This window comes from Oncorhynchus tshawytscha, linkage group LG10, assembly GCF_018296145.1.
Source record: "Oncorhynchus tshawytscha isolate Ot180627B linkage group LG10, Otsh_v2.0, whole genome shotgun sequence".
Lineage (NCBI taxonomy): Eukaryota > Metazoa > Chordata > Actinopteri > Salmoniformes > Salmonidae > Oncorhynchus > Oncorhynchus tshawytscha.
The window spans coordinates 53132557-53148118 of record NC_056438.1 but is presented as its reverse complement, the minus strand read 5'-3'; the positions used below and the strand labels follow the sequence as shown (position 1 = coordinate 53148118).

The 15562-nt window shown below is 41.0% G+C and overlaps 1 protein-coding gene across 3 annotated transcripts in view; it reads right to left on the bottom strand.

Moving 5' to 3' along the window:
• LOC112260426 (extended synaptotagmin-2) overlaps positions 1–9829 on the bottom strand; it is a 55694-nt gene extending 45865 nt beyond the window's left edge. The window contains exons 1-3 of one of the 3 annotated variants that reach the window (XM_024435520.2): positions 9725–9772; positions 9557–9597; positions 8933–9365 (exon numbers count right to left, since the gene is read on the bottom strand). In XM_024435520.2, coding sequence (XP_024291288.1) covers positions 8933–9358 — 426 coding nt within the window. In that variant the 5' untranslated portion in view covers positions 9359–9365; positions 9557–9597; positions 9725–9772. Of the gene's footprint in view, positions 1–8932; positions 9366–9477; positions 9649–9669 lie in introns of those variants that run through there. The other 2 variants (XM_024435519.2, XM_024435521.2) reach the window with 2 other exon arrangements.
• Positions 9830–15562: the final 5733 nt, after the last annotated feature.

Sequence of the window (15562 nt, the reverse complement as noted above, 5' to 3'; positions counted from 1 at the left end):
CTGGCTCTATACTACATAGCCTAAAGTACTATACAGGCAACACAGGAAATATATTGTGTCTCAGGGTGGTGGTACACATGGTATAATAACGAGGAAAATCACCTTGTAAAAGCTCCTGCATGGTTGTGTGTGTTGTCCTTAGATCCCCCATAAATGTGTCAGTCATATCACTGTGATGATGACTGGAATGTCTTTCCTTCTCCAGGTCACTGAGACCTGTCACTCCTATAAGAGACCGTGTGTGGAGGTGATTAGGGTCATATGCAACAGCAGTACATTACTTTGATCCCATGACTGTAGGTTTGAACAATAGTCAAACAAAGCCTATTCTCCTCTCCCTGTAGTCAGAGGCCAAACTCGACAGCACAAGGCTGTGTTCAACACTCATCGCTCCCATGAGACTCTGTGAAGGTAGTGGCGGTCATAAAAAACAGCACAGGGTCTGCACATTTGAAATAATCAAGGCTCTCTGTTCAACAAAAAAATTTTGACACACCATGATGACACACAATTGGAAAGTGCAAAACAGAGAGAGAGGGAGGCTTATATTGGCTCAGAGGAATAGACTATGAAAAAGGGGATACCTAGTCAGTTGTATAACTGAATGTATTCAACTGAAAATGTGTCTTCAGCATTTAACCCAACCCCTCTGAATCAGAGAGATGCATGACATCTATATAGATAGCAAGCCACCTTAAATATAGGAAATAGGCCTAGTTATTGGTAAGTGTGCATTTCTGTAAAAAAGGAGAAAAAAAACAGAAAAAAAAAACTGTCCATCCACTCTGAGACATTACTGGCTCAACAGGCTGAGTTGCAGCCCACACTGTTTCAAGCCTGATTCCAGGCATATTTGCTGAGACCTAGTCTGGCTGTGTCGCAAATGGCACCCAATTCCCTTTGTAGTGAACAGGGCCTATAGGACTCTGGCCAAAAGTAGTGCACTATTTAGGGAATAGGGTACCATTTGGGATACAGTCCTAGTCTAGAGGAGGGCAAGGCCTGCTGCATTTCTTTCAAATAAAGCTCAAACTATTGTATTGTGGATCACGTCACAATCAATGCCACTCCTCCTGACAGAGTGCTTGCTGCTTACTTCTGATTTTCTCAATGTCAGACACAGGGGCAGGTTTCTGACAGTAACCAAGACAAGTTGTGTGTGGAATTGATTGTTCTGTATAGGCTACTTAACCAAATCTGCCTGTACTTGCCCTGACTTGTCCACCTGTCAGAGTGAAATGTCAACCTGTCAGATCTACAATAAGGACCTATTACAAGGCATATAAATACCTGAATAAAGCAATTCTACATGTCATATCTCAAAATCGAAATCCATCTTACCTCTATATTGTATTATGTCCTCCTGATTTGACAAGAAAGATGACAAGTTCAACGGTCAGTCTGTCAGGTAGCCTTAACTCTCACAGCATCCAGCCTAGCTGACGCTATATTCCTGATTTTTGACCACTTTTTCTCTTGCCTCCATTGATTTACATTAGTCGTCCTAATTCTGACCATCCTACAAGGGTAAAAACTCCAAGAAGTTTCAAACGGATTATGATGGAGACATGAGGTATGGACTATTGGTTTCTTACACGACTAGCTACACAATTAACACGCAATTTTACCCATTGTTCAAAACATGTGTTTTTTTTATTGCACACCCTACAGTGTCAGAATGATGGGATATCCCAACAGAATTCATGTTGGTCTTCCGCTGACGATATATTACCGGAAGGAAGCTCGGTCTTCTAGAATTTAGCCGTATTCTCCTCCCTCCCTCCTAACCTAATGGAAATCAGCCCATCCCCAGGACCTTCAGAGCTGCTCTGACACAGCAGGACCTAATAGGTATAGGGGCCAGTATAGACCTACATAGTCTCTCCATGAGGGCTGTTGAGCTACTGTCAAGCACAGTGATGTGGGGAAAGTGAACTGTTGTTTGAAGTTGGGAAACAAACATGTTGAGTAGCAGCATTGATCTAGCTGGCTGATTAAGTGGGTACCCATACAAATAAGGGCATCATTACACTACACTACACTGCTTCGCCGACCAGGGGTGAAAGTGAGGTGTCCCGGCAAAATAAATAGTGGCGGTACGCCGTACCGGTAAAACATGAGCCAATCACAATAATGAAAACAAAATGTCACCGCTATGAATCATTACCGCATGTCAGAGGCATGAAACATTTGCGAATGGACCTAAACAGGTGGTATAGCCTACGCTCCAAAATGCGATGTAGTTCGACGAAAACACTGCCATTTTGCCAAGGCAGAGATGAGTGGCTGACACCGAGATGCGTGTATAGACAGCAGTGGACACATCACTTCTGGCCTAAAGACAAATCGCCAAAATGTGATTACACTTTTTGCTGTTTGGTGTAAAATATGTCTACCCTTTCACCACTGATCGGAGGCTGGTAATATGTTGTGAGTGAATGAACGTGCACGGGTAGCCTAGTACACGGGTAGCCTAGTACACGGGTAGCCTAGTACACGGGTAGCCTAGTACACGGGTAGCCTAGTACACGGGTAGCCTAGTACACGGGTAGCCTAGTACACGGGTAGCCTAGTACACAGGTAGCCTAGTACACAGGTAGCCTAGTACACAGGTAGCCTAGTACACAGGTAGCCTAGTACAGGAGCCCTTTGAAGTGATTGACAAATCAGATAAAAACATCACGACTGGTTGTGTTTATGCCACAGTAAAACACATTATAAAAGTTATTGACAAATCTTTATGACTAGGCCCATTGAGATCCTATTGAATTAATAGAGATTCTATATGTAATTATTTGATTAATCTTCTTCCACCCCCTGTTGACAACACAAACTAGGTCCAGTAGAGATACCTGTGTAGTTTAAAGAGATGGATCTAGACACAAATCTCTCTAAGAGATGTCTCCGACACTGCCTCCGGAGGTAGACATCTATACCACCTACACCCCCCTGAGTGGTAGTGCAAAGACAATGGCTCTCCCACACCATGCAAGAATTACCTTAATACCAGTAGACACCATTTTTGCTCTGTTAGCCAAATTGAAAATGAAAGGCTTTTAAAATATCCACACATTTGTGAATCATTTGCATTAATCGAGTGTGCAACACTATATGCAATATGGTATAGATGAGAAGCTCCTGTATAGTTTGAATTGCTATCCTTATTTGTTTGTCTATATTCCATGGTATTTACTAGGGCTGTGAAGATAGCAGGTATCACAATCATTTTTCAAAGGCAAAAATTAAAACATGAAGAAACCTAAATCTTTGGTCCTTTAAAAACCTACTGTATGTAAAATAGTGTGTGCTATAGTTTGGAAAATAAATAAATGTGACTCGGGAAGACAACAAACGGATGTTTGTTTCCAACATTAGGACTGTTTTACTAAAGAAGTTAACTACGCTTCATGTTTTGTTTCCTTGCCACGATACTAATGAGTATCGCAACACTGATAGTCACGGCCCTAGTATTTACGGTATGCTAATAGCTGCACTCACACATGAAGCAGGAATGTGGCTTGGGCTACACCACATCCAAGGCTAGTGTAAACAGAAAAGTTGCAAATCGGAGGTTGAAGAGAGATAGTAAAATAAGTCTAGTAAGATCGAATGTAAATCCACCCTAAGAATGGCAAGTGGGATCAACTATATCCCAACCAAGAACAATGATAATCTGTCACAATGTTCAGACAACTACCTCATCAGGTTAATGGACTTTTCCCTTCCCTGATCCCTCCGAGATACTGTAACAACTCTCCTTTATGATCTTCAGATGAAGTCTGAGTAAGCAAAGTTAAGATGTAGAGGTCAACCAATTAATCGGAATGGCCGATTAATTAGGGCCGATTTCAAGTTATCATAACAATCGGAAATTTAACTAGGCGATTCAGTTAAGAACACATTCTTATTTTCAATGAAGGCCTAGGAACGGTGGGTTAACTGCCTTGTTCAGGGGCAGAATGACAGATTTTTAACTTGTCAGCTCAGGGATTCATTTTTGCAACCTTACGGTTACAAGTCCAACGCTCTAACCACCTGCGTGGCAGGCTGACTACCTGTTACACGAGGGCAGCAAGAAGCCAAGGTAAGTTGCTAGCTAGCATTACATTTATAAAAAACAATCAATCTTCACATAATCACTAGTTAACTACACATGGTTGATGATATTACTAGTTTATCTAGCATGTCCTGCGTTGCATATAATCGAAGCGGTGCCTGTTAATTTCTCATCGAATCACAGCCTACTTCGCCAAACGGGTGATGATTTAGCCCTGTCGTTGCACCAAACCTAACCATAAATATCAATGCCTTTCTTTAAAATCAATACACAAGGATATATTTTTAAACCTGAATATTTAGTTAATATGAATTAACATGAATTTCTTATAATTAGGGAAATTGTGTCACTTCTCTTGCGTTCTGTGCAAGCAGTCAGGGTATATGCAGCAGTTTGGGCCGCCTGGCTCGTTGCGAACTGTGTCAAGTCCATTTATTCCTAACAAAGACAGTAATTAATTTGCCAGAATTGTACATAATTCTGACATAACATTGAAGGTTGTACAATGTAACAGCAATATTTAGACATAGGGTTGCCACCCGTTAGATAAAATGCGGAACGGTTCCGTATTTTACTGAAAGAATAAACGTTTTGTTTTCGAAATGATAGTTTCCGGATTCAACCATATTAATGACCAAAGGCTTGTATTTCTGTGTGTTATTATGTTATAATTAAGTCTATGATTTGATATTTGATAGAGCAGTCTGACTGAGCGATGGTAGGCAGCAGCAGGCTCAAACGCATTCATTCAAACAGCACTTTCGTGTGTTTTGCCAGCAGCTCTTCACAATGCTTCAAGCATTGAGCTGTTTATGACTTCAAGCCTATCAACTCCCGAGATTAGGCTGGTATAACTGATGTGAAATGGCTAGCTAGTTAGCAGGGTGCGCACTAATAGCGTTTCAATCGGTGACGTCACTCGCTCTGAAACTTGGAGTAGTTGTTCCCCTTGCTCTGCAAGGGCCACGGCTTTTGTGGAGTGATGGGTAACGATGCTTCGAGGGTGGCTGTTGTCGATGTGTTCCTGGTTCGAGCCCAGGTAGGGGCGAGGAGGGGGACGGAAGCTATACTGTTACACTGGCAATATAAGAACATCCAATAGTCAAAGGTATATGAAATACAAATGGTATAGAGAGAAATAGTCCTATAATTCCTATAATAACTACAACCTAAAACTTCTTACCTGGGAATATTGGAACCACCAGCTTTCATATGTTCTCATGTTCTGAGCAAGGAACTTAAATGTTAGCTTTTTTTACATGGCACATATTGCACTTTTACTTTCTTCTCCAACACTTTGTTTTTGCATTATTTAAACCAAATTGAACATGTTTCATTATTTATTTGAGGCTAAATTGATTATATTGATGTATTATATTAAGTTTAAAAAAGTGTTAATTCAGTTTTGTTGTAATTGTCATTATTACAAATAAATAAATAATAAATAAAAACCGTCCGATTAATCGGTATCGGCTTTTTTTGGTCCTCCAATAATTGGTATCGGCGTTGAAAAATCATAATCGGTCGACCTCTATTAAGATGTTACACTCACAGCCCAATACATCATACTGCTCGACACTCTCACTCTGAATTAAGGCTATTTATCTCATGTCACAAAAATACAATTTATATTACGCCACAAAACTAGGGCCGTCTAAGTTTACGCATTAAACACGTGACATTTTGATCGCGTTCATTTTTTTGCCGCCGTTCATCAGGTCTCCATTTCTTCATAGCATTTCTTCATCCTTTTAAGCGAACGTGTTTCTCTGCACGGACCCTTTTAAGTGCAGAACACAACATGGAACCCAGCTAACAGTCAATGACCATGTGCCTATAGCCCAAATCATGTGAAGTTGTGCCCAATATTACTGGGGGGGGGTTCTGCTGCAGATTCATGCGCATGTCGCAGGCCGTTTTAAAATACTCTCAAGCTGCTATTTTCTGGTTTGATAACTAACAACATTCTTTAGCTAGCTAGTCATGTTACTTGCATCTTAATTATGTTAATTGTTTGACAGCCCTACACAAAACCCAACAGACTGCACCCAACAGCGTAACAGCCAAGTATGTAGACCTGTGACAGGACTACACCCTCCACCAAAACACTATCTCAATGAGGAAACCTCAGTCTGTCCACAACAAGAATTCAGGGTAGAAATAGAAAAGTGAAAATTGGAAAGACAGATGGCCATCTAGTAAACAACAGACCCAACAGCCTCGACCCCTGCAGACGAAAGGGCGAGTACGTCACACCCAAACAGAATAATCGAAAACCCTCACACAAAGACCAAGGATTAGGTCTTAATTTGTTGTGAGCCTGTGTGAAGTTGTAAATCATGTAATGGAGGGATACTCTGGGATGCGTTCCAAATGGCACATTACCTCCCTATATAGTGCACCACTTTTGACCAGGGCCCATAGTGCTCTGATCAAAAGTAGCGCAATACATAGGCAATAGGTTGCCATTTGGGACGTAACCTCTGTCTCCAGTCATCATTACATCATGTCAACAGAGCTGGGCCTAAAATAATACCATTGGTTACTGGGCACTTGTCTCCTTAGTGGACTTGACCAGTCCTCAGTGATAAGCAGTAGTTTGCATTAGGTGAGCTGAGACTGGTGGTGACTGATGATCAATGTTCCCTCTAAACTGCATCAGTGCGGTAGCACCAGGACTGCTGCGCAGAAGAAATATCAGCCCAAGGAGATAACCACGAGATTGAACTTCACTCAACTGTCTGGATTTTCCCCTGTTAGTTATCACCATCAACTTTTCCGTTTACTGTTGATCGAAACAACAAAACATTAACCACTTTTAATGCAACATAACAAAATGAAATATGCAAGAGATTTTGTTGTAGGCAGAACACATTGGAGTAGGATTCTATTGCATTGAGAAGCAAGACTCAGCCCTTCCTCTTCACAGACCCGTATGGCATAAACAATCACTGTGTTAACAAACCATACAACACTTTTTCTGTGGCCTCCGACTGCTCTTAAACGCTAGTAAAACTAAATGCATGCTTTTCAACCGTTCGCTGCCCGCACCCGCCCGCTCGACTAGCATCACTACTCTTGACGGTTCTGACTTAGAATATGTGGACAACTACAAATACCTAGGTGTCTGGTTAGACTGTAAACTCTCCTTCCAGGCTCACATCAAACATCTCCAATCCAAAGTTAAATCTAGAATTGGCTTCCTATTTCGCAATAAAGCATCCTTCACTCATGCTGCCAAACATACCCTTGTAAAACTGACCATCCTACCGATCCTCGACTTTGGCGATGTCATTTACAAAATAGCCTCCAATACCATACTCAATAAATTGGATGCAGTCTATCACAGTGCCATCCGTTTTGTCACCAAAGCCCGATATACTATCCACCACTGCGACCTGTACACTCTCGTTGGCTGGCCCTCGCTTCATACTCGTCGCCAAACCCACTGGCTCCAGGTCATCTACAAGACCCTGCTAGGTAAAGTCCACCCTTATCTCAGCTCGCTGGTCACCATAGCAGCACCCACCTGTAGCACGCGCTACAGCAGGTATATCTCTCTGGTCACCCCCAAAACCAATTCATCCGTTGGCCGCCTCTCCTTCCAGTTCTCTGCTGCCAATGACTGGAACGAACTACAAAAATCTCTGAGACTGGAAACACTTATCTCCCTCACTAGCTTTAAGTACCAGCTGTCAGAGCAGCTCACAGATTACTGCACCTGTACATAGCCCATCTATAATTTAGCCCAAACAACTACCTCTCCCCCTACTGTATGTATTTATTTAGCTTCTTTGCACCCCATTATTTCTATCTCTACCTTGCACATTCTTCCACTGCAAATCTACCATTCCAGTGTTTTACTTGCTATATTGTATTTACTTTGCCACCGTGGCCTTTTGTTTTGCCTTTACCTCCCTTCTCACCTCATTTGCTCACATTGTATATAGACTTATTTTCGTTCTGTATTATTGACTGTATGTTTGTTTTACTCCATGTGTAACTCTGTGTTGTTGTATGTGTCGAACTGCTTTGCTTTATCTTGGCAAGGTCGCAATTGTAAATGAGAACTTGTTCTCAACTTGCCTACCTGGTTAAATAAAGGTGAAATACAAATTCAATAAAAAATAAAAGGTGAAATAAATAAAATACATTAAAAAAAGAGCTGCAGTAGGCCTATATGCAAATAGACCATAGCCATATATGGATCTGTGCCATTTACTCTGAAATGGACTGTGTTTACAGCTGTGGTCTTGAGTAGACCTGCTTATTTTGAGATCAAAGAGAAAGCTGCATGTAGCCACATGTGCACATTTTGTTAATATCCTTTACTAGTTAGTGAGTTATTAGCCCAGTTATAGATCATTTGTAGTCAGCAATAGGGTAGTGATTGCTTCCTACAAGAGCACAAAACGTGTACATTTCTAGACATCTTTGAAAAGCAAGTCAGGTAATCAGCTTTTTTTGTCTTAAAGGGGCAGTGGTGTATTTTGAGAGTTTATTCAGGCCTAAATAGCCAATAGGCAGAGTGTAGCATAATTTGTCCGATTTTCTGTAATAATGGTATGGGAATAATAATAATGCATTCTATTTTGTAAAGTGGTTTCTTGCATCAAACACCACCATTTTCACAACTTTCAAATTGGCTCATTACCGAACAAAATTATAGGTTACATTGCCGATGACTCCCCCAGAACCTTTGTATGACCTTATCCTATCAACACTAAAAAATACTGTGCAACTGATTACAGTTGAGCTGTGGGGTAAATAACATTCATAACCCTAATCATATGTTACAACTGACCAGGAATAAGTTAGGCGTGTTAGAACTGTTAAAATGTTCAACTCAATAAAACAAAATAATGTCATTCTTACCCATGGTGGCAACTCAGAGGTCGCCAAACTTTGTTTGACAGTTTTATCTTCATGCTCCAAGAATGCCAGGGAACGGGTCAGTCTGTTGTTTTTGTGGCCTTGATGTCTTCTCCACCAGAAAAAGATGGTAAGCCCTACTAAAACCCAACTGAAACTGAAATCAAAATATCCCAACACATAAATGGGGAAAATAACGATGAAGGACTTGGCACATTTTATCAACATCTGAGTGGCATCTGTGACGGGAGACTGTGGCTCATCTTTCAGATCCACCGGGGCTATTATTGGTGTCGTGGGGCTGACTGGAGATATCGGGGTTGTTGGTAAACTCGGTCCATTTTCCCTGGCCGTTGTTGGTCCTGTGGAAGTTGTCTTTCCAGGCTCCTTTCCTTGAGCTCCACTCTTTGCCGCCACCGCTCTTCTCATTTCCACTCTACACAGAATAGAGAGAAGAGAATAAGCGACAGACAAACATTTCACACTTACAAACACAACGTATCTTCTACAATGTAATACAAACACACTGAGAAACGTTGCAATGTTACCACTGTCAAAATGTTGCAACCACAGCGGCCGAGGAAAGATTTCGATTGATTGAATCATAGTTCGGAGCAAAGCGCTCACCTGAGTTGGTCGACCTGTCAACCTGCTCAGTGGCCAATGAGCTGCAAATGAACCAAAATGACAGCACACTTTCGTTATTCGTTTTCGGTTATATTACAGACATTTTTCCTCACCCGTTTCCCAATTCGACATCCGTAATTATTTAAATTGGATGTACCAGTCCCGTACACTGCATGACGTCCTTCCAACGTAACACTTCACCAGATCCCGCTTCAGAATGTTTCGCCTCTACACGCACACAAGACAGGATCATGGTTCAGCCCTCTGGCTCAGCCCCTTTCTCATTTTTCTAACAGGAAATTATCATTGTCAAGATAGGTCAAACTCAGGGAGGGATTTTTGAAAAGGGATTTCCAAGCGCCATCTCGTGGATACGTGAACTTTAAACCATAAATATTGATCGAATAGTCTAATAATCAACAACAACAAAAATAGTCTAATATCAGTGTTTTTTTTTTTTACTGTTTATTTATTGTACATGTCATCTATCACAGGGGTTCTCAAAGGGGGTCCGATGAGGTTTACTGCAGGAGGTTTGCGGTCAGATCTCAATATATATATATTAATGAATATTGCTAACAGATTAAACAATTTTGTGTTGTAATATAATACAATGTAATATTATGAATCTACAATTTATGTTCTTAACTCTGGGCAAGATGGGCCTGCGAGGCTACCAGAGATATTGGTATCCACAGTACTCCACCAATTATATATATATATATATATATATATATACACACACACACACACACACACACACACACACACACACACACACACACACACAGTGCATTCGGAAAGTATTCAGACCCCTGTGCCTTTCCAAATCATGTCCAATCAATTGAATTTACCACAGGTGGACTGCAATCAAGGATGAGCAATGGAAACAGGATGCCCCTGAGCACAATTTAGAGTTACATAGCAAAAGGTTTGAATACATAAATGCACTGTAATTGAAGATTTAAAACGTTAAAAGGTTTTCTCTCTGCCTCATGAAAAAATGTGTAGAATTGCAGGATATTAGCTTAAAAACTGCAACAACAGCAAAAAAATATTACTGCCCCATGACAAAATATGTAGAATTGCAGGAAATTAGCTTGAAAATGGCAAAAATGTTCTCTCCGATGCCAATAGGCAGGCCTTCCCAGGACCAGAAGTTTCAAGTTTCAAGTGTTATTGTCATGTGCACAAGTACAGAGAAATGGCTTTGTTAAAAGCTCTTTTCCGACAATGCAGTAATCAGAGACTTGGTTCATCCGGCCATTCACTGCCGAAGTCATAGTAAAACTCCTTGTATGCTATTTAAAAAAAAAATCTAACTCCAGTTGTGTTCTGATTATGAGGGGGTCCCTGATGTATTTTCTATCCCACCATGCTCAAAACATAATGTACTAAGGTATTTTGTCCACTAGATGTCAATAAAGACTTGATAATGTACTGAAGCCTACCTATAGCCTATAACTAGGCACTCTTGAATTTGCCAAATCCCAGTAGGAACGTTGCGTGGATAATAGTAGTTGGAATAGATCATTCATTACCAAGGTATAAGCCTAATGGAATGATTAGAATGATATGAATCAATGATACAGGCTACAATATAGCAACCCTGGGAAACTATCGCTATCTATGTGGTTTTATAACAGGCCATTTCTTATGCCCTATATGATATTTTGAATGGGCTATCAGTTCTAAGAGGATGTTATTACAAAAAGCTAACAGGAGTTGACATTCCCTGAAGTGTAGAGTATGACAGAAAACCGCTTTGAAACAAGATGTCAAACAATCTGATAGGCTACGAATGTTGAGATGACAAGCGTACATCTCCAGCTACATTAGCCAAAGCTGATAGAGTATTGCTCTAGTCTAGACATTCTCAATATTCGTAGCCTATCAGATTGTTTTTAATACTTTATAACCTGGGCGGTTCGAGCCCTGAATAATGATTGGCTATGGTATATGGTCATTATACCACAGCTAAGGGCTGTATCCAGAACAGCCCTTAGCCGTGGTATATTAGCCATATACCACACCCCCTTGTGCCTTATTGCTTAAGTATGCATCCCTGTATCCCTGCTGACATTCATATCATCTGATACCATCTGATACTCTGATGCATGAACACATTCAACAGAAGGGCATGGCATAGAGATATAATTCATTCATTCTAATGGTATGGCATTAACAGATGTGTTCAAGAAATGCCTGGAATGGATTTAACTCAGTGCCGTAGACTATGTAGACTTTGCAGTGGATGTACAAGGTATTCCCCCATCCATCCTCGAGAAAGGTACACACGTTGGATGAAACATTAACACGTTCGCTCAGTCGCCTAAAGAACGCTCAAAACAATCATGTGACAAAAGATGCAGCCCATGAGGGTAGCAGCCAAGCGTAGCTGGAGATGAGAAGTAAGATTCCATCTGCCTGCCTGTACAGTTAGTGGGGGTTCTTTCACAGAATTACAGGATCTCTATTGGTTCTTTCCTATTCATTGAGGGTTTCCTGGTAAAATGTGCTGTTCAGAGGAAAAATGACTGTGTTCATCACTGATCTCTCTGGGCAGTTCAAAGGGCCCTGCCTGGTTGAATTGGAGTTCAGAGAGGGTGCAGGGATTGTCTAGTAGTGTGTGTGTGTGGGGGGGGGGACTCTGTTTGGCAAAATTTCATGAGGATTGTTGCCAGAAATTGAATAGTAAATTTGCATTTAGACGGCAGAGTGTATGTGTGTGTATTTGTGTGTTACTACAGTAGATTGCCTGTGGGATGAAGGACCCATTCATTATGAAAGAAAATAACGATGTTATTCAATGCAATAGGACACCATTAGACACTTCACGTCTGTTTATCATGCAGTCGATGACGAGTAGACAATTAGGCCTAGATAGTTTGGTTTCTCACATTACAATTGATGAATGTGTTCTGTGCTAGTTCAAAGCACAATGCCCATGAGAACATGAAGCTGTGGATGGGTGTAGAAATAATCCTGAGCATTTCGCAAAAAATTGCCAGTTCAATAAAAAAGAAATGAATTCCCCAATCGCTGAAATTACTGTGGATGTTCTGCCTTTTGTGCAATATCTTAATCATTAACATTGAATGAGTAAAAGTGTTGAAAATCATTGGAAAATGAATCATCTTCAACTACCGTAACAATGACAGTCACATAGAGATATGTATCTACGGCGCATTCAGAAAGTATTCAGACCCCTTGACTGTTTCCACATTTTTTTACGTTACAGCCTTATTCTAAAATGGATTAAATAAATAAAAAATACTCATCACTCTACATACAATACCCCATAATGTTAGCAAATGTATAAAACCTTAAAAACAGAAATACCTTAATTACATAATTATTCAGACCTTTGCTATGAGACTAGAAATTGAGCCCATGTTTCCACTGATCATCCTTGAGATGTTTCTGCAACTTGATTGGAAACCCCCTGGGTTAAATTCAATTGCTTGGACATGATTTGGAAAGGCACACACCTGTCTATATAAGGTCCCACAGTTCACAGTGCAAGTCAGAGCAAAAAACAAGCCCTGAGGTCGAAAGAATTGTCCGTAGAGCTCCGAGACAGGATTGTGTCGAGGCACAGATCTGGGGAAGGGTACCAAAAAATGTCTGCAGCATTGAAGGTCCCCAAGGACACAGTGGCCATCATTTTTAAATGGAAGAGGTTTGGAACCACCAAGACTTCCTAGAGCTGGCCTCCCGGCCAAACTAAGCAATCGTGGGAGAAGGGCCTTGGTCAAGGAGGTGACCAAGAACCCGCTGTTCACTCTGACAGAGCTTCATAGTTCCTCTATGGCGATGGGAGAACCTTCCAGAAGGACAACCATGTCTGCAACACTACACCAGTCAGGCTTTTATGGTAGAGTGGCCAGACGGAAGCCACTCCTTAGTAAAAGGCACATGACAGGCTCCGAAGTGGTGCAGCAGTGTAAGGCACTGTGGTAGAGGCGTTGCTACAGACCCTGGTTCAATCCCAAGCTGTATCACAACCGGCTGTGATCGGGAGTCCCATAGGGCGGCGCACAATTGGCCCAGCATCGTCTGGGTTAGGGGATAGTTTGGCCCTGGGTAGGCTGTCATGATAAAATAAGAATGTGTTCTTAACTGACTTGCCTAGTTAAATACATAAAGGTTAAATCAAATTTAAATAAAAAACAGCCCACTTGGAGTTTGCCAAAAGGCACCTAAAGGACTCTCAGACCATGAGAAACAAAATGCTATAGTCTGATGAAACTAAGATTGAACTCTTTGGCCTGAATACCAAGCGTCACGTCTGGAGGAAACCTGGTGCCATCCCTACGGAGAAGCACGGTGGTGGCAGCATCATGCTGTGGGGATGTTTTTCAGTGGCAGGGACTGGGAGACTAGTCAGGATCGAGGGATGGATGAACGGAGCAAAATACAGAGAGATCCTTGATGAAAACCTGCTCCAGAACTCTCAGGACCTTAGACTGCGGCGAAGGTTCACCTTCCAACGGGACAACGACCCTAAGCACACTGCCAAGACAACACAGGATTGGCTTCGTAACAAGTCTGTGAATGTCCTTGAGTGGCCCAGCCAGAGCCCGGATTTGAACCTGATCGAACATCTCTGGAGAGACCTGAAAATATCTGTGAGGTGAAGCTCCCCATCGAACCTGACAGAGCTTGAGAAGATCTGCAGAGAAGAATGGGAGAAACTCCCAAATTACAGGTGTGCCAAGCTTGTAGCGTCATACCCAAGAAGACTCGAGGCCAAAGGTACTTCAAACAAAGTAAATGGTATATTTATTTATTTACTGTTTTTGCTTTGTCATTATGTGTAGATTGATGAGGGGGGAAATAACAATTTAATCAATTTTGGAATAAGGCTGTAACCTAACAAACTTGGAAAAAGTCAAGGGCTCTGAATACTTTCCGAAGGCATTGAATTCTATGGAGACACCACATGACAGTGAAAGACATGCTAGACATTTCCATTCTAATCCCATATTAGAAAGCACATCACTTTTTTGTCAATATGGGAGAGATTTTCAAGCTGAATAAAGAAAGGACAGTTTTCTAAAGGACAGGATTCATACATACCTTCCATCTACTCATACATTTGATTGAACCTTGATAAGTGAATGAATGCATTACTCTGTTATACTTTATCATTCTATTTTTGATGACCAAATAGTTGTCTCTGTATGGAATATACACTGATCATCTACAGCCCTCAAACTCAATTCTGTACCACAAAGCCTGTTCCACTGTGTTTTTTAATTGTTCAACCCTAAACAAGGACTGATTGCAGTTAACTATCAGGTAGAACTGAAAACCAGCAGGCTCCAGACCTCTTAGGGTAAAAATGTAAAACCCTGATCTACCGTATGACTTTACTAATTCTATATATGTGTAACTTAAGGAGGAATAGTACAATATAAATACCTATTCCTGAACCTTGGTTATTCTACACAGACACATGACTAAAACAGGCTCATCTCCCTTCCATATTCATTTATCAGTATTTCCACCACAATTATGTATTCATCTCTACAAAAGCACACATGCCAGCGTAAAAATGATTTTTACGCTGGCATGTGTGCTTTTGTAGAGATGAATACATAATTGTGGTGGAAATACTGATAAATGAATATAGAAGGGAGATGAGCCTGTTTTAGTCATGTGTCTGTGTAGAATAACCAAGGTTCATTAGAGAGCTAGTCTTGCATACTGCATGCACGATGATGGTTAGTGGGAACCCACTGGGCACACCACGTCATTTCAAGATGGGTAATTCTGTAATATTTGGTTGAGACGATCAATGAGATTCAAACAGCCACTCAAAAAGACAGCCAAAAATGACTTGCATTTCCAATGTGTTATCACTATGCTTTCAACCATCTAAAAGAACAACAAAGAACTCCCAATAGAAAAACAATGGCTGATTTTTGGTTTCGTCTATCATTCCCATTTAAAAGCACAGCAAAGTTCAAATGGGAATACAATGTCAGATCAATGTGTTAT